Below are 27,619 nucleotides of genomic sequence, written 5' to 3' on the forward strand. Positions count from 1 at the left end.
TTAACATCCATTTCTAAATCACAAATATAAAAATATGATAAAGATAATATTTTTTTAATAACTAAAATTAAAACAAAAACTAATTTAAATAGTTTACTATTCCATATTTTATTTTAAAAAATGCCCACCCTCACATTGTTCATTGCCGTGACGTGGCGTGAGGGCTCCACTTTGGTGGTCTAAGATGAACACGTTGAGGGATTGTATGCAATCTTTCTTTTCTTCATTTCTTACGTTTTCCTTGGTCGCCATCTTGGAAGTACACACCGATATCCATAATTTTATAATGATCAATATTAACTTACCTGCAACTTTTTTTTTATTTTTAGGTTATAAAATACACTTCTATTATAATTTTATTCAATAATATATGTTTAAAAGTCACTTAAATGTGTTAATATTGATATTTGAAGAGTTATTCGGTAATTACATGAGTTATTCGGATAATAACACTGTTATTCGGTAATTCGTGTTACCCCCTTAAAATTTGCAGTTACGTCCCTTGTCATGCACAAAACGTCACGAAAACGTGTGGAATCGTTTTCAATATGTCAGCCTCCAGTACAAACAAATAAAGTTCATGATTTCTCATAATATTCATCGAAGACATTCGTAGTTAGCAATGTCATCCCTTGATACATGGGTCAGCGACAAACTGCATGACATCTTAGGAATATCGGACAAATACATCTCACAATATTTGATTGGTTTGTGTAAAAAAGCAACAAGCTCAGATGGATTCATTGATAACCTCAGAGAAACTGAAGCAGTTGACATTAATCCACAAGTTATCCAATTTGCGAAGGAGTTATGGGAAAGGGTAACTTAAATAGTCTTGTAGATAGAATTATTCCAAGGCTTTGTTGGACACCTATAGCATAGGTTTCATTCGAATGTACTTTTTTTTAAAATGCCCCTCTGCGATGCTTTCGAGACAAGACAGCCCCACAGTGACACTTCCATGAATCATGACGTCCATAGGATGCATCGACCATAAAGCAAAACCTACAAATAACACATTGTCCATACTTTTTAGTTTAACTGTAGAGCATGATTCTACAGACTCTAATCTGTAACGGGTTTGCCCCAAATGTTGCCACACACCACAGATTTTCAGGGCTCAAGTCCAGGAGGAGACTATGTGACTTTGCCAACAAAATCATGTTCTCCTGGGTTATAATTGGTGCCCAATTAAAGAATCCCTCTGTCAACATATATTTGTTCCGCCTAGCAGAAGTTCCAATGGAAACTTTGTTATAAACATTGTCATAATATCTATTCCTGTTGGAACAAAGATTCTAAACAATTTATTCCGTTAGGAACATATACTGTGATTTTTATTCTTGTGGAAATAATATTCCAGAATATTTTTTCCTTTTGGAACTTATATTATGCAGGAACTTCTATTCCGTGACACCACAGTAGTTAGATAGAATATTTAGCTAGTATATTTTGTTATAAGAGTCATAATGATATGATGACTCCTGAGGTTTAGAAAGCGTGATTGGACAGCTTCCCTTAATACATATGGCAGATACACTGTAGCTAGTTGCTATAAATAATTCACATTTATATATTATATGCTATATATATATATATAATGTGTATTCTAAGTGAATTGCATATAAAAAACATAACAAATAATGTAAATACAGCATATATAATTTACCATCTACTTGTATATATCACAATACTTTTTAGAATTTAAATAAAATTTATTTGCGAAAAAAAGCTATTGATGGTGTGTCTTATCAAAGTATGGCTCTGTTGTCTTTTCATGGTATGGCTGACACAGCATGGATGTCATGTCTTGCATTGTTGACTCCTTTATCCCAGGACGTTGTTGACCTTATCTTCAAGTATAAATTGAATTTTATTATTGAATAGCGTTTAGTTTTATATATTCAAACAAACAAACAAATAAATATTTTGATTGATATTATTATTCACATATAGGTATTTATGAAGTTTTTGCTGATTAATGATAATCTGAAACAATAATGTGTTTGGATATAAAAAAGATTAATCTTTCACCTGTTTTTTTTTTTAAATGCAATTGCCATTGACATGATTAATGCTGAAATATTATTCTCCAACAGGTCAAGACTTTGTAATATATTACACAAAAAACATGTATCTATTCAAAAATCCTTAAAAAAAACCCAAATACTATGTAGTCTGTGTGTTATTGCTTGGAGTACTATTGTGTATTTAATATATGTAGATATGTTCTACAAAATGTCCAAAGGCGAAAAAAAGGATAAGTTCTTAATCAATATTTTCAGGCACCAAGAAAAGCTGTAACAGAAAAAGTAGGAAGAGTTTTAGAAAGGCAATCATTAGAGCTACAAAAGAAGAACCAGAGTTATAAACTTGTATCGTCTGGAAGTGAGGAGGATGAATATTCTGTCCAGCCAAAGGTAGACAACTCTATCCTAAAAATATATATAGAAAAGGGTGGTGTACATTAAGATTTGAATTAGTTTACAGAATCATGAATACTGTGGATTCATTTATTTTCGTGGGTACCTATTTTCATTGATTAAGAAAAAAATGTATAATTGTGGATATTTAATTTCGTGGTTTTGCCAACGTCTGCATACAAGCCAACAGAAAATTTGTCATTCGTTGAACATTTGATTTCGTGGTTCACCTGTACCAATGAAATCCATGAAAACTTGTATCCAATGAATAATAATGAATCCACAGTAAAAACATTTGGGCAAGCTATGAGACAGCAACTAAACAAACACAAACCAAATGAAATCGACTAGATGTCAACATATGTTTGTTTACAGGTGTAAATACAATATGTTATAATTTTATTACTTTTCAAGCTGAAGTTTGAGCAATGCTAGAAACACATTAATTTCTTTCAGAGACGGAAGGCAGAAAAAAGACAGAAGCATTTACGTAAGAAGCAGGAATCTTCAGATGAAAGTGATGCAAATCCAGATAGGTAGGAGTCTAGTCAAACCAAAAAATTACACTTCCATTCCTAAATGCAAATTTTTAAGCTGATACAGAAAACTAAAAAACAAACATGTACAATTTGTATAAACATTACAAATCAACAGTATACACTTTTTTTCTGGCTATGGGTATGAGAACAATAAACTTGCTATTAACTTGTAAATAAGTGTTTTATTATGCAGACAATTTTTTAGCACATAAATGATGCTTTTATTGCTGTTCTGTCATTTGGAAAAAGCTATAAAGTTCTCAAACAACAAATCCCCCTCTCGAATCAATCTGCCTTTAAATTGAAGAAAAATGTAAGATATTTCAAGCAGCAACTAAACACAAATACATATACAAGCCTTCAATAATTAGCAGAAACCATGCCCAGTCCTTCAACAGAAAACTATTTTTTGTAAAATTTTTGTAATTTTTTTTAATGGGGTTATTATTACCTTCAAGATGGTTTTAATAACATTAGGAAGGCTGCGTAAATGTCTTTTTGTGTCATTTGTTTCAAAAATCAAAGTTAAAAGCTGTTTTGAGTTTGTAGAAACAGACTAAAATATTAAACTTTATACCTCATGTTGTGTGAGTAGTTTCAAAATTGTAATTTCTTTCAGGGACCTTGATGCAGATGATAAAATGGATTCAGATTCTAGTGATTCAGAAAAAGAAAGGTTACAGGATCTTGAAGAAAGGGACAAATTTGCAAACAGACTCAGAGAAAAAGATAAAGATTCACAGAGAAAAGTTATGTCAAAATCAGAGAAAAAGGTAAAAAGGGGTATATCAAAGTAAATATGGTATACTGTCTTGAAACGTTCAATTAAAACAAAGACTTTTGAGAACAGAATTGCTGATTAAAATTCAGAAGGTGTTTAAAAAAAAGGAAATTTTTCATTTTGTATCTGGTGAGCTTTCAGTTGAGTACATCTTTATTCAAACGAGGAAATTTTTGGCCAAAGGGACACAACTCTACTATTGCAGTGAAAGGAGAAGGTCCAGTAAGACCCCTTTTTGACCCCAAAATATAGCAGTTTTACAAAATTATTAATTGGAAAGTAGAATGCTTCTGCTACATAAATATGGACTGTTTTTAACAAAATACAATGCACCTATATCGGTACTTGCATCATTAAGTCATGCTAAATTACTGAAATCTTCACAAAATTAGCATTTTAGTTAAATTTTAGACAGTTTCCGTCTGAAACGAAAGTGGCCGCGTTTGTGTTCATTCATAATATTGAAATGTAAGTTATATTTAATGATAATACATATCATATATAAAGGTTGAGGATGAACAAGGATGAGGCCATTTTCATTTTTTGACAAAAACCATCTGAAAAGTGGCTTTTTTGTCATATTTGATAAATTTTTCATATTTAAGCTTGAATGGGAGTGTTTTTAATGAGTAAATCAGTTAAAACCTTACACTTAAATTAATTGAATCAAGTGAAATAGACACTTAAGTGTTAAAAAAAAGTCCAAAATCTTTCTTCAAATGAAACTGAAGTTTGAGGCCAAAATCGGCCCTTACCAGAACTACTCCTTTCAAATCATCCTTTATCATGCTGCAATTATTTTTATCATTTTAATCCTAAAATTTGTTTGCATGTATTTTTTCTGTAGTTATGGTATTTTCTGTCTTCATGGTTTTACAGTTACTGATCTTTTTCTTCTTAAATTTTCTTTGTAGGCATATGAAGAGGCAACAAAACGTCTGCAATTAGAAAGAGAAAGCAGAAATAACATAATACCAGACTTAAGAAAGAAATCTCGTAGAGACTACTATAAAAAGAGACATAGGGATAAACTAGATGATTTAGAAGCTGAGATCATAGATGAAGAATTTTTATTTGGTGACATGCCGTATGTATCTTGTTTGTATTATTTTTGTGAGTTATTGATTCCTCTGTATTGAAACAGTTGTGGAGTAAGAAGTGGAAGATTCACAGCAGTTTTCAAAAACTAGTTTTGAGTGTACTGGTGGTCCTGTGACTCTTTACATTTGGAAATGAGATAAACTGTAAAAGAGATAACAATTTACGTGGCTTGCTTTTTTTGTTTTGAAATCCTGATAGGCAGTGATTCTGTTTCAAAACATGTGCATGCCTTACAAATTTATTTATTTTTAAAATAACAGTACAAGATCTTAAACATTCTTTACAAATACTATCTATGTTAGGTAAAGCAATTCATAAAAAAGAGCACATTTGTTGACTCACTGGTGTTATTTATTTATTCATGCATTTTGTGTTTTGGAAATATGTGTAATATACACAATATTTTTTTCTTAGTTTAACAGAAAGAGAAAAGAAAGATATGAAATACAAGAAAAAGGTGTTGCAGCTGGCTAAAGAACATCGTAAAGCTGGTGAGAAACAGAAAGCAGACCATTATTACATGCCTAAAGATGATGTTAAACCTACAGAAAAGTATGAAGAAGATGACACAGAAAAAGGACCAAATTATGAACAGAAGCGCTGGGAAGAGGATCATGTAGGGGCAGCAATTATGAGATTTGGAGCCAGGGATGCCAAAGAGAAGGCTCGAGAGAAAAAGTATGTAAAGGATTACGATGTGATTATGGACGAGGAAATAGAATTCATTCAAGCTTTACAGATGCCAGGAACCAGAAAGGTAAGAATTATACTGTCTTTTATAGGTGTGTATAGTACACATTGTTTTACCCCCAATAAAGTAGTTGAAAGAGGGGATGGGTTTTATTACAAATTATAGATGGTTTTAAGGTAAAGATTGCATGAAATGCAATCAAAACCTTATGGGACTGACTTGATTTATAAATGTTCCAAGGCTTATCACTACCTTTTTTGATACACATATTATATAGTGCATTGATCATAACATTCTGTACAGTACGGGTAGGGACTTATTTTTATGGATGTCTTAATCCGTCTAGTCGGATATGAACAATCGGACATTTTTATGGTAGGTAGTATGTTCATTAAACAACAGATCCAGGTGTGAATGGTCCTTTCATCTTAATCCGTGTTGCTAAAATTACGGTTCACTGATTTCAGAATCAGATTACCTGTAATTTTAACCTCTCAGTCACTTTATTGATTATATTAGTTCTACATCGTATTTGACATAAAATATTTTTACAGGTGAAGTACTGGAGAAAACATTGTTTAATAAAAATAGCTTATTTTTGTTAATTATGGTTTTTATATTTCAACTGCTATTTATTTTCTTTGTTCCTAAAAATTATTTTTATTTTATGTTCCTTTTCGTTTTTTTTTTGTTTTTTTTGTATCTTTTTGTTATTTGTTTGCATAAATTGTTTAAACATATATATTATTACATGTATTCTATTTCTTGAAGCTTACGGTTATTTTTATTTTACTGATTTATTTTCCACGTAAATCCATTGATAGCAGAATGCTATCTCAAGTGCTGCTGCATACATTTTAGTTTGACGCGGTCACATGCAAAATATTTCTAAAATTTGTATTTAATATTCTGTATGTTGTGTCAGTTCCGAGATAAAAATAATTACAGTGAGCAACACTTGTATATTATTAGTAGCTTGATGATTCTTTGTAGTTTTACTTTTTACTGTAAACAAATATTGTCCGAAAGTTGGAGATGTATGACTAAAATAGAACGCAAATAATAACACTAGAAGAAAATATTGATTCTTCCCGGGCATATAAGTTTATTTTAAGATTTCCGTGTTTGTTCATTATGCTAAATTAATATAATTGCTCTGCATTTGGGGGTAGGGGGTAAAAGGGGTCCGGATCTCGAAATCCCGGGCTTAAAAACACGAAGTCACAAGGTCCCGAATTCAAATAAATTTAAATCCCGACATTGCGAAAAAAGAATTCCCAGATCCCGAAAGGGTTAATCCCGAAATCCCGAACTTATTTGCATAATATTAATTTACGCACAATCCATGTAACAAAGGAAACTTGTATGTTATATTTTTTATAGCAATCTAAAAGAAAAAATTGCCGTGAAAAGACAATTCCATGATACACATATCAGTGATCAACAGCGTGTGCACGTGGTTGAACTTTCACTTGACTCCACTCACAATAATATTGAATGCTAATAAAAGATATTAAAGATCGATTTTGTCCACTGCACGAGATTTTTATATGGCGGGAAATGTCGTAACAGTAAACACAGGTAACCTTACTGACCGACCGTGGGAAAATTCATTCATGATTAAATTTGATGTGGAATGATTGACAGTATTGTGTTTTAGTTTTGGACTCTTGATCGATTTACCAGAATAGAAATTTAATCGATTTACATACATGTATAATAAAAACACGATTTAGTCTTCTTTAACTATTTTTTGTTTTATTTTTATCAGTCATTTCCCGGATTCCCATTTAAATAATCTATTTGGAGACCTCCTTTAAACTTCGGAAATAATACAACATCGATTTAAAAAATCAAACTGACTGCGCGAGCTTTAGAATGACTAGAAGTACGACGAAAAAGTAAAGACAGCTGATCATGACTAGTACGACTAGCCTTCAACCCCATTGGGGTATAAATGTGCATTTAGTCAATAAACTATATAAGGTTAAACTTTGATTTTCGTGTATTGATTTGATACAATTTGTAAAATATATTTATAACACCGGCGATTTTCACAAAATATTTTAGACATGAAAATAGAAAGGTATATTATCTCGAGTGTCAACAATTTTAAATAAAGTAAAAAAAATAGGAATCGAAATATGATCTCGGCGTTATAAATATTGTATTAAAAGAAGCCAATAGCTTGACTTTCAAAGAGATTAACGGGAAATATGTCAAAATAGAAAGCACGAGTGATCTGTCTGACCAAAATGTTTCACTTGCGAGAAATGATTGACAGGTGTGAATAGATGTAGAGGCTCCGACGGGGAAAGTTGTATCAAAAGGAAAATAACTTAATTCACAATGTCTATATATATTTCATAAATACGATATGTTGGCCTTATACTTAAAATTGATTTTCTTATAATAACATATAAAGGAACAGGACGTTAAAAGCAGGAAATAATATAACCATCAACGAAAACTCGTATAATTTACGGGATTGAAGTCTCAACAATTTGATTTAACTTCTATTGAAAACAGTCTTGGTTGTTATTAAGCTTATTATTTTGAATTAGATGAAATATTTACGGTTTACAAATACGAATACAAAATAGTTTATTGGCACAAAACTATTGAAATAATTGGCAACACAATATATTGTTAAAAATCGTCTTTATTTCATTTTCAAATTATAAAAAAAATAAAATTATATTTAATTTTAATTATGTCACCCGATCGACAATGTCGGGTGACATATTGCTTTTCCTCTGTTTCTTTGTTATTATTATTATTCTTCCAACTATTTTGTCCGCCACTTTTCTCAGAGCCAATGGAACCAATCTTAATGATAGTTAAGTATAATAGGGAACACAAAATTGCGGGTTGCAGTAGGGTCTAAGACCATAAAAAATGGCTGCCATTTCCATGGAAACGGAACAATTGTGAAAAATTCCACTTTTTGGTTTTTTGGAATAATTTGGAGATGCTTAAACTCAGAATCATCATATTTTAATACAATGAAGGTGCCACCCATATACTGGTTTTGGATAATTTTGGCAATCATTGGAACTACTATGTTGCCATGGAAACTACACCAAAAATTTCAAAAATATGAAAATGCTTCAAATTTTTTGAAACTTCACCATAACGATGAGCAACTTTGGTAGATGTGGAATTTGGCGTTGGAATTTCCAAAATGTCTGCCGTTTCCATGGAAACAATGCAAAAAGGTCAAAATGCTCCGAAAACTTCCGGGTTTGGTGAATAACTTTGGTTTGCTTGAACTTAAAATCATCAAATTTTTACACAATATAGTTATCCACTATATACAGGTTTTGATTGATTTTGACAATCATTGGAACTACTCTGTTACCATGGATACAGGATCAAATATCTCAAAAATTTCAAAATGCTCCAATATTGATGAAACTTAATATGATAGTTGACTGGCAAGTCTGGATGACACTTTTGAAGTGTGGAATTTCCAAAATGGCCACCGTTGCCATGGAAACTGTAAAAAAGTCAAAATTTCTCAAAATGCTTTGAACTTAGTGAAACTTTATATTATTGTTAACTGCCAAGTACAGATGATACTTTTGACTTTGAAATTTTCAAAATGGCTGCCGTTGCCATGGAAACAGCAGAAATGTGAATTTTTTTAAAATGCTCTGAATGTACTGAAAATTTACAGTAAGATGTATTGCTATAAATATATGTGCATTCACTGTTAAACCATTTTGAAATGGCTGCCGGTTAGTGGCAATAGGGGAAGGGTGACATCCGCTATTGCTTGCAATGGCAATTCTAGTTTTTATTCTTATTCTTATATTTAATTTTAATTTTATTTCTTATATTTAATTTTAATTTTATTTCTTATATTTAATTTTAATTTTAATTCTTTCTCTTTGAATACAAAACATTATCTTACCTCCTATACATTTCCAGGAATATGATTGGTTAAAAGCGTCCGCGTGCAAACCGTGTATATTAGGTTAGTAGGGAGGCGGGGCTTATCTCATACACGGTTAGTAGTGGAGTTACGTCCCTTTATATTCCTTATTAGGTAAGAAGGGGGCGGGGCTTATTTCATACACGGTTAGTAATGGTGTTATGTCCCTTTATAAAAAACAAAACGGTACTGAGAAAAAATCTTAAAAGTTCCAACAGACGAAGAAATTGATGATTAAGATTGAATTAAATTCATTTAAACCTTACAAGTCGTTATTCTTGGCATCTGTTTTTGTAGGATCAATGGAATATTTTCTTAGTGCTCACAGTATTGAAGACTTGCTCATTTTGAGAATCACCAGTATTAATTTCACCCGTTAAGATAGTCGGTAAGATAAATTCGTTACATAGTGTGCTAGTGACGTAATACGGTATATATGGGGTCAGTAAATTCCATATGGGGATTCGAGCTTCGCTCTCACCCCATATGGAATTTACTGACCCCATATATACCGTATTAGGTCACTAGCACACTATGTAACTAATAATATTTTACATTTATCTATCCTCCATAAATACTAATATATCTGTACAGGTAAAATTTAATTCTAATCAAGTTGGTACAGATTGATTTACGACCTTCCACTTGGATATTGCACAGCAGGTGTTTATTACACTGGGACAACTGTCCGACCAGTCTGACATCTAGACGGATTAAGGCATCCATAAAAATAAGTCCCTACCTGTACTGTACATCCTATCCATGAACATTTCAAGAAATATATTGATGTAATATATGCTCAGATATTCAAGGCACAAAATGATTTACATTTGTCAAGAAACTTTTGCAAGGTGCAGGCATCTAATATCTGTTCAAAAATAGAATGATGTCATCACTAACATCATCTTTAACAAAGTTGGAGTTATCTTCCTTTGTCTAGAATTGCTGTTAAATCAACTACAACCAATGCAATAATTAATTTTACTTCTTACTGATAAATTGGAGCAATCTTTACCATTCAGTGCTTACATGCACTTTTATTATTTTTTTAATTTAATCACTGTTTTATTTTTAGCGCATTTTTCTTCATTATTTTATATGATAAAATCAGCATTGTAAAAATATAAGAGAAGAGTTAGAAAACAATATATTCTTCATACTATGTTTTATTTAATTTTGGTAGGTGTGTTCTTTTATACCTCAGAAGAACTGAATTATAAATTTGGAATGCAGATTAAAGCAGTAAAAATTAGAATGAGAAAAAGAATTCTTTCAAATAATCTAATACAATTTCAAAGAAGTGATTTAAGTTGGTAGAAGAAATTCTCAGGGCTTATTACTTTTATTTAGTTTGTCACTATAGAACTGAACTTTATATTATCCATGTCACATGGTGGTTATCATAATGATAAGGACCAGTTATTATTTATTAACAGGATGAACCAGATTTGTCAGAGAGAGAGATGAAGAAAATGACAATAGAAGAAACACAGAAAAGTTTACCTATCTATCCTTTCAGAGAGGATCTAATTGCTGCCATGGAGGAACATCAAGTTCTTATTATAGAAGGGGAAACAGGATCAGGGAAGACAACTCAAATACCACAATTTCTTGTCAAGGCAGTAAGTAGTAAGGGAGACAACTCAAATACCACAATATCTGGTCCAGACAGTAAGTAAAAAATGAAGAAATAGGTAACTGCAAATCATGATGTCAAGCAGTTTTGAATGAAAGATTTTCAATTTTTACAACCAAGTTACCTTGGCAGTGAATCTTTATGCTTATCATGTTTAATCCACTTTTCAATTTCTTCTGGTGGTCTGTACGATGTTTGAAAGCATGTTTAGTGTAAGACTTACAACAAAATAAAAATATGGAATGTTATGGGTTATGAGATTAAGACAGTAGGAGGTATAGAAAAAGGCTAAATTAAAACCATCTGGTATAGATTATAACCATGAATTGAATAATTAAAGTATATTTTTTCCCCCGTTTATTGGTGTTTTGAAGATGAATACCTAAACAGGTCATATTTTTAACTTGAAAATGTTCACGGCTGTCAAAGCTTAGGGGGAGATTTGCATCTTTGAAGGTTTCAGTGGTTGGCAAGCATGGTTAATCAGAAGTAAAGATATCTTAATTGTGTGTATTGGTGTGGTTGTTAATTATAATATATTGTTTTAGGGATACACTAAGGGAGAAAAGAAGATTGGATGTACCCAGCCAAGGAGAGTGGCAGCCATGTCTGTAGCAGCCAGGGTAGCAGAAGAAATGGGATATAAACTTGGGAATGAGGTCAGTAGTTTATACATCCATAAGATGTCTAGGTTTTAATTAGATTTAATTTCAGTTTCAATAAATAACAAAAGCTTAAAGTTGCAAGGAAGATGGTCATATTTTTCCATCAATAAAAATATCACAATAATTTCTGAATTTTCAGCATTGAATTAAAAGATTAATCAGAGAATCTGTCATATTAATTTAATGGAAATAGCAATGTGCTTATTTTGTAGGTTGGATACAGTATAAGATTTGAGGACTGTACATCAGAGAGGACCATGATTAAGTATATGACAGATGGTATGTTGTTAAGAGAATTCCTGTCGGAACCAGATCTAGGAGGATATAGGTAAGAATTCCTGTCCAAACCAGATCTTGGAGGATATAGGTAAGAATTCCTGTCAGAACCAGATCTAGGGGGATATAGATAAGAGTTCCTGTCATAACCAGATTTTGGAGGATATCGGTTAGAACCAGATATAGGGGTTATAAGTAATCATATAGGTCATTGTGATACAATAAGGAAGGAAAGGGGATAGATCTTTGAGGCTTAGTGGAACAAATATACATTTCTTATAATTACGTTACATGTATGTTTCATAAGAAACCATACTTTTGATTGGCTGACAGAAATTGTGAGGCAAATCCTACATCATAAAATTGAGATTGGAAATGAAGAATGTGTCAAAGAGAAAACAACCCGACAATAGAACAGACAACAGCAGATGGTCACCAATAGGTCTTCAATGCAGTGAGAAACTCCCGCACCGATCAATATATATTTCTCAATAAAATTCATCATTCATGACAGCACATGCTTGACATGACAACTTGACAGCAATTGAAAGGAAAATAAAAAAAATGTTTCATAAAACATATAATTTCATGTTTGTAACATAAAAATGTATTACATGTATAAGAATTGAAATTAATGTTCATTGACTTATTTTTCTCTTTTCAGTGTAATGATAATTGACGAAGCTCATGAAAGAACATTACATACAGATGTATTATTTGGATTAGTTAAAGATATAGCCAGATTCAGACCAGACCTTAAACTTCTTATTTCTAGTGCTACCTTGGATGCAGAGAAGTTTTCTGAAGTATGAAATTGTAATGTCAGTTAAAAACATTGATTAAGTTTATAAAACACCAATGTTAACAAGGTTCAAATACAAAATTACACACACACACAAATGCCTAAAATTGACACAAACTCTTTTAAGTGATATTTGGGTTGAAGATATTTTTGCCACTAAAACTTATAACATAACTAGTCCATTATTTGTTTTCTAATTTTGGAAGATTATATGGTTTAAATAATGGCACTTTTTGTTTATTTATTTTTATGTTATTTTGATAATTTTGTTACAGTTTTTTGATGATGCACCAATATTCCGTATCCCTGGTAGACGGTATCCTGTAGATATATACTATACCAAAGCCCCAGAGGCTGACTACTTAGATGCTGCTGTTGTCTCAGTTCTACAAATACATGTCACTCAACCTACTGGAGATATTCTGGTGTTCATGACTGGTCAGGAAGAAATAGAAACATCCAATGAAATGTTGCAGGTAAATAACGGGAGGGGCTATCAATTGTCTTAAATCTGTTTGGCTGTCAGAAGGAGATATAGATATGGAATGAAATGTTGTAGGTTACATTGGATGGGCTATTAATTGTTTTCAATCTGCTAGAGATAGTCTAGTTTGTTTTGCTGTTAGAACAAATTGTTTGAAAACCATGAGCCAGCAGGTAAATTATAAAGACATGATCCAGTACGAAAAGGTCAGTTGTCAGGTATGCTGAAAATGATGTACATTACATGGAAACAGACCATTATATTTATAAAAATTTACTGAATCATCCCACAGATACTAATTATAGAATAACTAATCAAGAATTCAAATAGAGAAAAATATTCAATGAGTGACCGAACAACACATTACACATTGAATTTTCCTCGGAGTTCAGTATTTTTGTGATTTTACTTTTTAATAATTATCAGTGTTTTACGTTCCGAGTTGAAATTTTTTAATATTTGAATTCTTTGAATAGTTAAACTTTTTAGTACATTGTCAAATACCTTTTTTTTTATGAAATTAAAGAAGAAAATGTAAGGGACAATATTTTTTTCTACTCATTCACAATTTGTTTTGATCGGACGTTATCGCCAACATCTGAACAACGCCTATTGTTGTATGACCACAGAGAGTGAAATTACCACTTTTATTTTACTTGTGAAATTATCGGATTTATTTCACTGGGAAATCTATGTAATTCATTGCAACCAATGTAATAAATGCCATTTATTGTTTTTTTTTTGCACCAGATTTTGTTTGCAATTTTGGACTGATTGGATATTTAAGTCTTTGCTGTGTTTGTTATTCACATGTCATGCCATTGTACAATGCACTTGAATGAGCAGTGAAATGTTGATGTAGGGTTAATTTCATGGTGAAATTTCTTAAATTATATTAGCAAAATAATAGCCCCAAACTGAAAATTTCACTACACAGTATATTGCAAACAAAAAGTAGAAAGGACTTTTTTTGATAAAAAATTCTGTATGTATGTAAATACCTTAAAGTTTGGATACCTCAAAAAATAAGAAAACACGGCCAAACCGTTTAAGGTCAAATCTGTCTACTATATTGGAACCGTCAGTTAAACTTATGTAGTTTATATGTAGATTTTTAGTAAAATATTTCAAATTGTACAACTTTACATATATGTCTTTAATATCAATTATTTATGTAAATTTTAGCATGACACTGTATGACAAGCAACACAGCAATTGTTCTAAAAGTAACTTATATAAAACAAACTCCAAAGAGAAAATAGGAGTTGTTTTAAATGCTTTAAAAGATAAAAATAATTTATTATATTTGTTTGTTGTGTATAGGTATTAAAACTATAGACAATACAAACTACAATGTGAAATATGGTTTATGTGATGATCTCAGGTATAGTATTTGTGGACCCAAGTATCACACAAATTTCTACATTTAACTTACAATGTTTATGAACATGTTTTACGTTTATTTTATAGGAGAGAACTAGAAAGCTTGGTAGTAAGATAAAAGAGCTGATTATTTTACCTATCTATGCCAACCTACCATCAGACATGCAGGCAAAAATCTTTGAACCAACACCTCCGGGAGCCAGAAAGGTACTCACTCAAATATGATTATTATTTAAGAGTCCATTGCCCTGTCAATAACTTTAAATAACCCATAAAGATTCCATAGAAGTTATTAAGGCACAAAACAAGTCACTTGTGTCAATTTCATTCCTACCATCAAATGAAATACATATTTACTTGTCTATTTGTCCATTTGAGTTAATCCCCTTTGACTAGTTTGATTGTGATCAAATCTGAAATATGGATTTTCTTACAACTTTATATTTATCAGCTATAAGCACAAGTCAGTTTCCTTGAACAAAAAATTGTATTTCTTGAACCAAATAAGCGAACAAGAAATATGCTCTTTTTTGTTTTTCAGGTGATCTTGGCCACGAACATAGCAGAAACCTCTTTGACCATTGATGGAATCAGTTATGTCATAGATCCAGGATTCTGTAAACAGAACAGTTACAATGCCAGGACAGGAATGGAATCATTAGTTGTTACACCTATATCAAAGGTATTCTACAATTAAACCATATCTCACAGAATTGTCACAATGCACCATTAGTTGTTACCCCTTATATCAAAGGTCATCTACAGTCAAACCATAACTCCCTGAGTCCCAGAATAGTCATAATGAATCATAAGTTGTTACACATATATCAAAGGTAATCTACAGTCAAACCTTAACTCCCAGAACACTCATCATAATTAAGATATCTTAAAATTGATATGCAGTTAATGCCAGAATCCAAGTAAGACAAGGCAGTCAATATACACATCTATAATCTGCCACGATGAGAGATACCAAATAATAGTATACAGAAACACAAAAATCATGGAATTTAACAGAAAACAAAAAAACAGACTTAAGGGAGAGGGCTTAAAAGTCCTGTCTTCAAGTACCTAGGACTTTTGATACCTTTTCTGAAATTCTCCAGACATAATTATACAAAAATTCATCCTTCAACAGTTTAAATACTTTCAACCAAGCTCTAAATGCCCGCGATTTTGTGGGTGTTTTCTAGTTATATTGAAATTTAAATCTTGTCTATAAAACACATGATCCATTGTCCAAGCTTTCAATTCAGTGATCTCTGTATCAAAAAGGAAGAACAACACATAAAAATGAAGAACTGAATTGTGGAAATATTTTTTGTTATGATTATTTTTATGTAATACTTGAAATTGAGCTTTGAACAAATTTTCATAAATGGAAATATCATTAGATTGATACTTCAGGTCTCTGCACTTTATCTGGCATCCCCTGGATTGAAATTTTGAATCATACTTGAAAAACAATGAATGTTCTTGCATTCTAAGCATGAGATTTTTAAGGCATTATTGGGGCAAAAAAAAATTGTTTATGTTGTCACCATTATATGAAATTATTATGAGTGACACAGTATTTGTATACTTTCCTAACCACAGTAGGTGTTGTAGAATTTACTAATCTTATTTCCTTTACAATTCAATTTTCCAACACATTAATCTCCTTTGAATTCAGATTAAAGTTGCTTGTTATATTATTCGTCTGCTATCAAATATACATATGTAGATTGTTTATTTGAATGACAGGCGGCATTGAAAGTCTTTTTAGTCTACTTGACTAACTATGTAAATTAAACTGTTTTTAATTATAGGCATCAGCCAATCAGAGAGCAGGAAGAGCTGGCCGTGTATCAGCAGGCAAATGTTTCAGACTGTATACAGCATGGGCATACAAAAATGAACTTGAAGACAACACAATACCAGAAATTCAGAGAACAAACTTAGGAAATGTTGTCTTACTGCTCAAAAGTTTGGGTATAAATGACTTGATTCATTTTGATTTTATGGACCCTCCACCACATGAGACATTAGTTCTGGCATTAGAACAACTGTATGCTCTAGGAGCATTAAATAATCGGGGAGAGTTGACGAAACTGGGGAGGAGAATGGCAGAATTTCCAGTAGATCCAATGATGTCAAAGATGATACTGGCTTCAGAACAGTGAGTTTTTATGCACTTGAGGGTCTGGGTTGTTTTACCAGATAGGACGGTTCATTATGTTTTTGGTCTGTCTATTTTTCTGTCCATGCATCTGTCCAATATCAAGCTTAAGGCTCAAAGAAATTATTTTCAAATCGACGATATGACCTTTTAAAGAATATATGCCAAATTAGGGTTTTAATGCAGATTGTGCAGTTCACTAATAAAAAATTGTAATTGTGTAAATCAGGTCATGGTCCAGTGATTTTCAATCAATAACCAATTTCCAATGTTTAATTTTCTGTTAGGAACTACTTATGATAGGTAATTGAATTTTCTATAAAGTTGTATCACTATCAGTACCACTCAGTTTGTTGATCATTTTGAGGTCCTGTCCGTTAGTCAACTTTGAATTAATTAGAAATGTTGCTGTCCATCAGATTTTCTTAGTCCTTGCGCAATGAAAATTGTGTGTAGCAAATTTCAGAAATAATAAAATTGTTATATGTTCCCATGACAATATATTACATGTAATATTAAATGTTTCAATTTTTTGACTGTTTTTACATTTCTATTTTCAGATATCAGTGTGCAAAAGAAATTCTATCCATTACAGCAATGTTATCTGTTAATAATTCAATATTTTACCGTCCTAAAGATAAAGTGGTCCATGCAGATACTGCCAGGCAGAATTTCTTCCGACCAGGTGGAGATCATATGACATTACTTAATATTTATGAACAATGGGAGGAAACGGATTACTCCACTCAGTGGTGTTTTGAAAACTTTATTCAACATCGGTCAATGAAACGAGCGAGAGATGTGAGAGATCAGTTAGAAGGGTTGTTAGAAAGAGTTGAGATAGAGGTGTCTTCAAAACCTGGTGACACAATCGCACTGAGAAAGGTAAAAAATACAATAACTTGCATTTGATAAGAAAAGTTTCATATTAACAAGATCATAATGAATTATTTTATGTTTTGAAGAGAAAAAAATAACAATATATTTTTATTAATTTATAATTTGCAAAAGTATAGGTCATTTCTTTGCTGCATGCTGGAATATCCCTCAAGGTTTTTCCATGAAAATATACATGTTCTTTAATATGTTGTGCTGTTATACCACTGTCCCATGTTAGGGGAGGGTTGAACACTCACAAACATGTTGAACCACACCACATTCATTATGTACCTGTATCAAGCCAGGAGCTTGTAGTTTAGTGGTTGTTGTTGGTTCATGTCTGTCATATTTGTTTTTTCTTAAATTGTTTTGTAAAAAAATATGCTATTAGTTTTCTAAATTGAATCATTTCATATTTTTCATGTTGGGGCCTTTTATTGCTGACTATACAATATGGGTTTTTATCATTGTTGAAGGCCCTACAGTAGCCTTTTATTGCTTACATCAACTTCATTTGAACTTTGATGGATAGTTGTCTCATTGGCATTCATACCACATCTCCTTATTTTTATGTAGGAGCTATGGATGATAATTTGAAATCTATTCTATGGGAGGGTGTTTTGTACAGTGAAAGGGTAAAATTCAAACTCTGTGGATGAGTACAATGAATGTTTAACAGTGGCGGATCCAGATATTTTCATAAGTGGGGGCCCGCTCCAGTCACGCTTCAGTGATTCCCTATATACGCAACTAAAAAAAATTTCAAAAAAGGGGGGGGGGGGCCTGGGCCCCCCCTAAATCCGCCTCTGTTTAAATTGTAAAAAATAATCCTATACATGAAAGTATAAAGAGGCAACAGACAAAGCGTCCGTTAAACAGAACGTTTTGATATGGGAAGTTGAAAGTAATTTAATTAACTAATTCAATGCATGTGTATCTGTTGTGTTCTTCTTGTGTGTTTATTGTATTCTTCTGATGTGTCAATTGTGTTCTTCTGATGTGTTAATTGTATTCTTCTGATATGTCAATTTTATTCTTCTGATGTGTCAATTATATTCTTCTGGTGTGTCAATTGTGTTCTTCTGATGTGTCAATTGTTTTCTTCTGATGTGTCAATTGTATTTTTCTGATGTGTTCATTGTATTCTTCCAGTGTGTCAATTGTATTCTTCTGATGTGTCAATTGTATTCTTCTGGTGTGTCAATTGTGTTTTGATGTGTCAATTGTATTCTTCTTGTGTGTTTATTATGTTCTTCTGATGTGTCAATTGTATTCTTCTTGTGTGTTTATTGTATTTTCTAATGTGTCAATTGTATTCTTCTGGTGTGTCAATTGTATTCTTCTTGTGTGTTTAGTGTGTTCTTCTGGTGTGTCAATTGTGTTCTTCTGATGCGTCAATTGTATTATTCTGATGTCTCAATTGTATTATTCTTTTGTGTCAATTGTATTCTTGTGTGTTTATTGTGTTCCTCTGATGTGTCAATTTTATTCTTCTGGTGTGTCAATTGTGTTCTTCTGGTGTGACTATGAACTTTTTCTTGTGAGATGAGTTTTTTGTGGGTTTTTTTGCTAGTATATTATGCTCTTCTTGTATGTCAATTGTGTACTTCTTGTTAGTATTGTGTTCTTGTTTATAAATGATGGAATAATGATTGAGATGGTTAAAGATTTGCATTAATATCTTATTTTAAAATATGATTTATTGCTTCTTCTTTTTTCCAGGCCATTACAGCAGGATTTTTCTACCACACAGCTAGGTTATCAAAGGGAGGTAATTACAGAACTGTAAAACATCAACAGACAGTTATGGTACACCCAAACAGTAGTTTGTTTGAAGATCGACCAAGATGGCTTATTTATCATGAACTTGTTTTCACCACTAAAGAATTCATGAGACAGGTGATTATATATACAAAGATAACTATACAAAAAATAAAATTTATAAGACAGGTGTCAGATTTTGTTAAAATTGCAGTATGCGTAACTCATGTATTACTATCCGCTGCCTGCTTTTGCTACAAGTATTTGTTTAAATAAAGCTTTATATTTTAGAAGGTACAAGAGTTAAGGGCATCCGATACAGTTTCAAGGGAGTTAACTCTTGGCGCGACGTTAAGCGTTTGAATTCCCGCAAAACGTCACTTTTTGCGGGACGTAATGCGTGTCATTTTCCGTAATCAGAAACGTAATGTGGAATTTCCATGCTCCAATTTCTGTTTCTCCCGCATGCTAATTTCTACGCCATTAATATTAGTCAGTGCATTTGATTCTACCAGGATAACAGTCTAATAACATAATAAGAAATAAAACACATTACTGTTTCTTTGAAATCTTCAACACATATCGTATGGTGAGCAATCTCAAGACGACTGACCCTTTTGGTGTTACTAATATCATGCATGTCAATTAAAATTTTATTACCATTCATCATCCACGATTTGGTCCGGATCCGTTTTTTTATTACAGCACAGAAAACCAATGATATTTTAAAACTAATACCGAAAATGTATGTACACGAAGAAGTCAATTTCCTTTCTAAACAATTTATTCAATTTATTTATGTAAAAGAAATAATGGTATGCCGCTAATACAAACAATGATACAACTTTTATAAAAGAACAAAGTTTCTATTTGATTTTCCTCCACGTTGCACGTAATTTATCTAACAAAAGGCAATAGCAAACAATATGTTTATACACCCGTAAAAATTTTGACGGGACATAATGGTATAAAAATGCCCGCGTCCGTCTGTCCGTTGTAAATATGGTACAGCATATTATCATTAAACTGAACATGGTTGTTTTTTTCAGTCATGATGGTCAAACGATCTGTATCATTTTTGGTGAACTTTATGAGTTACAGGACTTCGTAACTAGAACAGTGTTTTCTTACAGTTCGCGGTGTATCTAGAAAACGTTTTATGACTATTGCTCAAAACTTTACACACTTCTTGGTTATATAATTCTGAAGAATTTGTATATACTTTTGAGAATGATTCAGAATTTGATTTTAGAGTTATTGAGTTTATGACAAAAAGGGGGTGGGGGTTCACATGTCGCGCCGTATCTCAGAAACTATCTACAATTATTGCATAAAACTTCACATACTTTTTAGTTAAATTATTCTTAAGATCTGTATACTTTGGTGATGATTCTTTAATTCATTTTTGAGTTATTGAATTTTTATTGAGCTTCAATTTGGGGATCATATAAAACATGTTGTGATATATAAACTTCCTATTGAGCAAGAATAATGAATGAGTCAGAATATACCTAGCATGACTTCCCGTACAACCCCCGTGTTATTTTAAAAACATATATTATGTTTTTTTGTTTTTTTTTTCATAAGACGAAGGGCGTATCATGCGCTCGAAGCGCAGCTGTTTATTTTTTTCTTTATTTTTTATAGATTATATTAGAGAAATGACGGAATGACAGAAAATACAATGCAATTTTCGATACAATTAATATTTCCAAATGGCATAACTCTTTTAAAGAATAGTTGATATGCACTGATTTTCGAACGTGTCCATACGATATCAGTTTTATAGAAAGTTGGCAAGAATGGTACACTTGAAAAATCTAATTAACCAGAAGTCCGGAAGGACAGACAGGGGAATGGACATGCGGTATTTTATGTACGCGCTGTGGTGAAAAAAATATATAGTTATTTACCATTAAAATTACGCTATGAGAGAATGATTTTATAATCGCAACTAATCGTAATATATCCAGTCCTCTCGCTATTAATTCAATCGTTTTTTAGCCAAATCAAAATTTTCAAAATAATAGTTTCTCTGTCTGGACAAAAGCATCCATTAGCAAATTGAAGATTCTCCTTTGTAAAATTTTGCTTCTGTTTTCTGACCACATAAAACAGAAGATGTGGTATAATTGCCAATTAGACAACTCTCAACAAGAGACAAACATGACACAGAAATTAACAACTATAGGTCACCGTACAGTCTTCAACAATGAGCAAAACCCATACCGCATAGTCAGCTATAAAAGGTCCCGAAATGACAAGGTAAAACAACTCAAACGAGAAAAGTAACGGCATAATTTATGTACTGCAATTTATGCACAAAAAAAAAAGAAGTTCCGTTTGCAGGAGAATGCAGAGTTCACACGTAATTCGAATAAGTTTAATTCGCAATCGAAATGTTTTACGTCCTAGCGTAAATTCTAATTCAAATTGCAATGCGCGTCAAATTTGATAACTGTCCAATCGACGCTAACTTTTTTAAAATTCGTATCAACAAAAACGGATTTTCTCAGTGATAAAAACGTAAATTAAAGAATTATGTGTAATGAAACAGCAGCCACCAAACAAAACAAAACAAAGAACAACATATAGAGGTCATCATACAGTATAAAATAATATACGAGTGTGTACAGTAAATGTGCCTGTATGTCATGTTCTAAATTGCCGAGTCTTTAACTTTTGAAAGCCGTAAAAATTATCAACAGTCCGTAATAACTTTTCTTGAGATGTTTCTCACTTAGACCACAAACACAGAGAGGTATTTGTTATTCACATGATTTTACTTTCGAAAACAATGTTACCAATTTATAGATAGTACTTTACAAGCAATATTTATACATCTGAAAAATGTCGCCGGTAATTTGAAGCGATAACGTCGAAATTGTCTGCCAGCGACGTCGTGCACTTTAGCGCTAACGTTGAGGTTACAAAGGGGTGACGCAATTTTTTAGGATAAATCGCGATTATCATGGAATCCAGCACGGTGACCTATATTTTTTATTTGAGATTTGGAGAAAGCATGACAAAATGCAGTTTATGCAGAAAAATGATAAAAATGACATTTTCAGAAACAGTTTTTTTTCCATTTTTTTAGGTTTAGAAAAATACCACTTTGAGCATCTGGTCCGAAATGTCAAGCAAGACTTGAATAATTTTATAGTTATTCGTGTAGTGATTTATTTTTTTCTTTATTGCCATTTATCGCAGCTTCAGATTGAACCCGATCTTAATAATTTACGACGAAGAATATCTGCTCCAAAAATTTTATAACATTGCCTATTTTTTTTACAAAATTGCACAAATCCCCAATTTTCAGCCTCAATTTTCTCGAAAACAAGCACGGTGACCTATGTTTTATTTTGTGTTTTATTTTATAACTCGCCAAGGCCTACAACATATTTCAAAATTATAAAAATGACATTATATCGAGAAACTGTATCGGATGCCCTTAAATGCTTCATATCTTGTCTGTAGATACCTAAAGTTACACAGTTTCTGTCTTCTGTCATATGTCCACCAGATAGGGTTCACCTGACCTTGACTGCATTTTATGGTTAAAGTTAGGTGAAGTTCTGTTTCTCAAATACTGTAAGCAGTAAGTCAAATATACAGGGTGTATGGAATGATTGAAATGGGTAGTCAGTCTGGTAGGTTTCATCTGACCTTGACTTAATTTTCATGGTGTATTGAATAATGTTTAGTTTTCCTGTAATGCTCAATTTTTCAAGTACTATTAGTAATAGGTCAACTATATTCGATGTATGGAATGATTGTCAGGTATACTTGTCTGACTGGAAGGTTTCATCTGACCTCGATCTCATTTTCATGGTTCATTGGTCAAAGTTAAGATTTTGCTTTTTGGTTTGTTTTTCAAATACTAATAGTAATATGTCAACTAAAATTGGTGTATTGAATGATTATAAGATGTACATGTCTGTCTTGAAGTTTTGGTCCATTTTTCAATTACCATAAGAAAAAGATCAACTATATTTGAGGTTTAAATTTTTTTTAAGGTGTAAATAAAATTGAGAATGGAAATGGGGAATGTGTCAAAGAGACAACGACCCAACCAAAGAGCAGACAACAGCCGAAGGCCACCAATAGGTCTTCAATGCAGCGAGAAACTCCTGCACCCGTAGGCTGCTTTAGACTTCATTCTCATAGATCTTTAAAAATGTTAAGTTTATATGACATTTCTAATAAAATCTTTATCTTTAAGACTTTCAACATAAAATCAATGGTCAGTAAAGCAGGGGAGACATTTCAATGTGTGCATACTTGTTTACTTTTACAATGGCTAGACAACATTTGTAGTTGAGTAAGATTTATATCATATCCATCTTGAACCTAGATTGTCGTATAGACTTTACTAAACCTGAAGACTTGTCCAAAACCTCATATGTTTGGTAGTGAGGCTAAGATTTCATTGTAAGTATAAAAACAAAAAGATGTAGTATTATTGACAAAAGGATGTAGAAGTTATCTACTATAGCTCACCATTGGCCTGTTTCTAAGTACTAGTAACTGAATATTTCAGTTTTTTAACAGTCTCTCTGTTGGTTGATATAGTTGATTTAAGGACTAAACTTTTTTGGAATTTACCTTGGAGTTTAGTATTATTGTTGTTACATTGTTTCCTTTAGCAACTGAACATTTATAGAATTGTGGATTATTTAATGCGTATTGGTCTGTTATGCATATAGCATATGGCTTTGACCTTATTTTGGAACAATAGTGGTTGTCTGTATTAGGCATTGGGCGAATTACATTGCAATGTAATGCATTATATTACAATTACTTTGACAAAACCGTGCATTAAATTACAATTACAATTACAATTACAAGCATTTATCAATGTAATGCATTATATTACAATTACTTTGACGAAACCGTGCATTAAATTACAATTACAATTACAAGCATTTATCAAAGTAATGCATTATATTACAATTACTTTTGCAAAGTAATGCATTGAATTACACATTACATTTGTAAATGTTATTATTAAGTGAAAAAAATAAAACATTTTGCAAAACAACATTAAGTCACAAAAGATTCTAGCATATGCAAAAACTGTTCCTTATACAAATTGAATTAAAGTGAAAAGTCTATTCAATAAAACTATTACATTTTAACATTGACATAAGAGTTTTGAGTTTTAACATTGACATAAGAGTTTTGAGGTATATACATCTCTATGTTTCTCTAAAAAGAAATTACAGAGAGATGAAGTTTTATATTTATTTTAACTATTGTTAACTTCACTTTTATAAATATAAATTTATTTTATCAATTCCAATCAAAAATATTTACTGAGAATTTCATTCCTAATTAAATTTAAAAAAAAAGAGCTTAATTTATGACCAAGTGTCAAAATGGTGAAAATAATTGATTGTAAAACAAATTAATTAGTGTTTTATGACAATGGTAAATTTTCTGTTATTTATTAAATCATGACAAGGTATTCATTGATGTTTTGACAACAACAAAACACTTTTACAGTAATGTCCTTCTTTTTTTCAAATTCTGCTTTAGCTAAATACCTAACAATCTGTGAAAGATATATAGTATGCGAAAAAAAAGTAATGCCATGTAATGTAATATAATGCATGAAATTACACAACATTATTCTAAAGTAATGCATTAAATTACAATTACATGTAATGCAAAAATTGCTGCATAACACATTACAGACAAAGAGCAGACAACAGCTGAAGGCCACCAATACAGTGTCGGATCCAGGGGGGGGTTCCGAGGGTTGAAACCCCCCCTTTTTTTTGGCCGATCAATGCATTTGAATGGGAGCATATAGTTGGGAACCCCCCCCTTTTTAAAATGGCTGGATCCGCGCCTGCAATGGGTCTAAAATTCAACTAGAAACTCCTACATCTGGAGGCATGTTTCAGCTGGCCCCTAAACAAAAATGTATTCTAGTTCAGTGATAATGGACATCATACTAAACTCTGAAATATACACAAGAAACTAAAATTATACAATACTAACATAGGAATTTCTCTAACACTTTTGTACATAACCACCCAACCATAGATGAGACATGCAATCCCTGTGTCCCTTGTATTCTTTTGTGACACAACCGTTGTTCGTTCTAAAATGAATTGTGAATGTATAAATGAACTATAATCTAAGATGATTTATTAAACATGTGATATACATAATTTTAGGTAATAGAAATAGAAAACAGCTGGTTATTGGAAGTTGCACCTCATTATTACAAATCTAAAGAACTGGAAGATGGATCTGGAAAGAAAATGCCTAAAAATACGGGAAAAACGAGAGAAGATGTGACGAGGAATTATTGAGGGAAGAAACTGTTATGGAGAGCATTGTGATTAACCTACATAAAAACTGAAACAAACAGATAAACCATAAAAAGTGATATTTCCTGGAATTATTTGTACATATTTCTGAATGTAATATGGATAAGTGTCCATGGTTCAAGAAAGTTCCTAGAACAATTAGTGGGAATGAGATCCATTATAAAATTTATTGTGAATTAGTACCATCCATATAATTTTACTTCAGTAAATACCGGTAATGTCTGCACATTTATTTTCAATGATATTTGCAAATGATTCTGTGAGATTCAACATGTTACATGATGTACATAAACAAAATAAATCTTGTTTTTTATAGTTTGTTTTTGAATTGCTAATTGTGTATTGCTAACTAGTAAACATATTTGTTTAGAGGCCAGCTGAAGGATGCCTCAGGGTGCGGAAGTTTCTCGCTACATTGAAGGCCCTTTTGTGGCCTTCGGTTGTTGTCTGCTCTATGGTCGGGTTGTTGTATCTTTGACACATTCCCCATTTTTATTTTCAATTTTATTGAAAGATAGAAAGTACATTGAAATCTCTTTTGCTTTACTTAAGGTCAAGAGAAAATTATGCATTTAAAGGATTTTTTATCAGAGGTCAGAGAAAATTATGCATTCAAAGGATTTTTTATAAAAAAAATATTCTGTTTTCATCTTCTCCTTCTCAGGTCAGTGGCCAGAATGAGGTTATGCAATCACTTGGCATCCATTATTTGTAAACAAAGATCTTCATCAATACCACTGAACTAATTGAAATGAAACTGGACATGATTGATTATCTTAACATTTACATTATGTTCTTAAATTAAATGTCAATCCAAAAAATGGCTGCTATTGCTAAAAATATAATATAAGTGTAAAATGCAAGTTATCTCGTATTTTGAAAGCCATAATGGAAACAGAAAATCTGAAATTATCTGCAAAAAAAGATCTACAAAAAAGATGCTTAGGCTAAAACCATAATTGACTCATTATGAGAATATTTACTCGTCAAAGATTTCAGATTGTAATTTATACTATAAATGATGTATGCCCCAACATAGTGACTCTAGTTGCAAAAGGAACAGTATGTAGAAACACAATATAGACATGAATGAATAACATACAAGCACAGAAAGAAATTATAATCAAAACAAAACATATATACCTTTTGTTTATTTTTGTTGTTCAGGTGCTGTCCAATAGACATATACCCCACATCTCATTTAAATTCCATAAAATACAAAATTTTAAGCTAATTACTGTCTTCTGGTCATGTGATCTTTTACCATTGTTTGTTGTTTGTTCCTCACATTTTGATCTTTTTCTTGAAAATCACTGAATTAAATGAAACCAAATTTGGTGGAGTTGGAAGTGACAGAATCCTTGTGTTACTTTTGGTGCATATTCGTCAATAACATAACCACCTGAAGCCAAACTTCCTGTTCATGTGAAGGTCCTTACAATTGAAGTGTGTTTAGAAGTTGCTGATTTGAATTTCATATTGGCAACCAGCAAAGGTCAAAGTTCACACTGAGCTATGAATAATTATAATTTGCTCATCATTTCAAGATCAGATCAGTGAAGTTGAAGTAAGTGAATTAGAAAAAAAAACAATGCAGAAATGTTTATTTAAAGTCTCGTTTAGCTTTACCATAAAACATACATAGGACCTAAGGAAGGCACTTTAAAATCTACTATGGGTGGGTGGCAAGAACAGTTGAAATGTAATTAAAATTCTAAATTTGACTTTATTGGGTGAGTACTCATTATGAAATTGCCTACCC

General features: G+C 31.8%; 1 protein-coding gene across 1 annotated transcript; it reads left to right on the top strand.

The window, feature by feature from the left end:
- The first annotated feature begins 489 nt into the window (after positions 1 to 489).
- LOC139511250 (pre-mRNA-splicing factor ATP-dependent RNA helicase DHX16-like) lies at positions 490 to 26,170 on the top strand. Its single transcript, XM_071297850.1, has 17 exons — positions 490 to 820; positions 2,286 to 2,420; positions 2,880 to 2,959; positions 3,582 to 3,735; positions 4,658 to 4,830; positions 5,259 to 5,601; positions 10,909 to 11,094; positions 11,657 to 11,767; positions 11,986 to 12,101; positions 12,714 to 12,855; positions 13,127 to 13,327; positions 14,806 to 14,925; positions 15,260 to 15,400; positions 16,527 to 16,876; positions 17,437 to 17,761; positions 19,478 to 19,654; positions 25,702 to 26,170. The coding sequence occupies exons 1-17, from the start codon at positions 623 to 625 to the stop codon at positions 25,837 to 25,839; spliced, it is 3,090 nt and encodes a 1,029-aa protein (XP_071153951.1). The 5' UTR covers positions 490 to 622; the 3' UTR covers positions 25,840 to 26,170.
- Positions 26,171 to 27,619: the final 1,449 nt, after the last annotated feature.

Source organism: Mytilus edulis, chromosome 2 (assembly GCF_963676685.1).
Source record: "Mytilus edulis chromosome 2, xbMytEdul2.2, whole genome shotgun sequence".
NCBI lineage: Eukaryota > Metazoa > Mollusca > Bivalvia > Mytilida > Mytilidae > Mytilus > Mytilus edulis.

Excerpts from the sequence above, each read along its gene's own strand:
- LOC139511250 (XM_071297850.1), top strand. The coding sequence starts at position 623 with ATGTCATCCCTTGATACATGGGTCAGCGACAAACTGCATGACATCTTA. Across the intron at positions 11,768-11,985 it reads GATATAAACTTGGGAATGAG|GTTGGATACAGTATAAGATT; the intron begins GTCAGTAGTTTA and ends CTTATTTTGTAG. Across the intron at positions 14,926-15,259 it reads CACCTCCGGGAGCCAGAAAG|GTGATCTTGGCCACGAACAT; the intron begins GTACTCACTCAA and ends TTTGTTTTTCAG.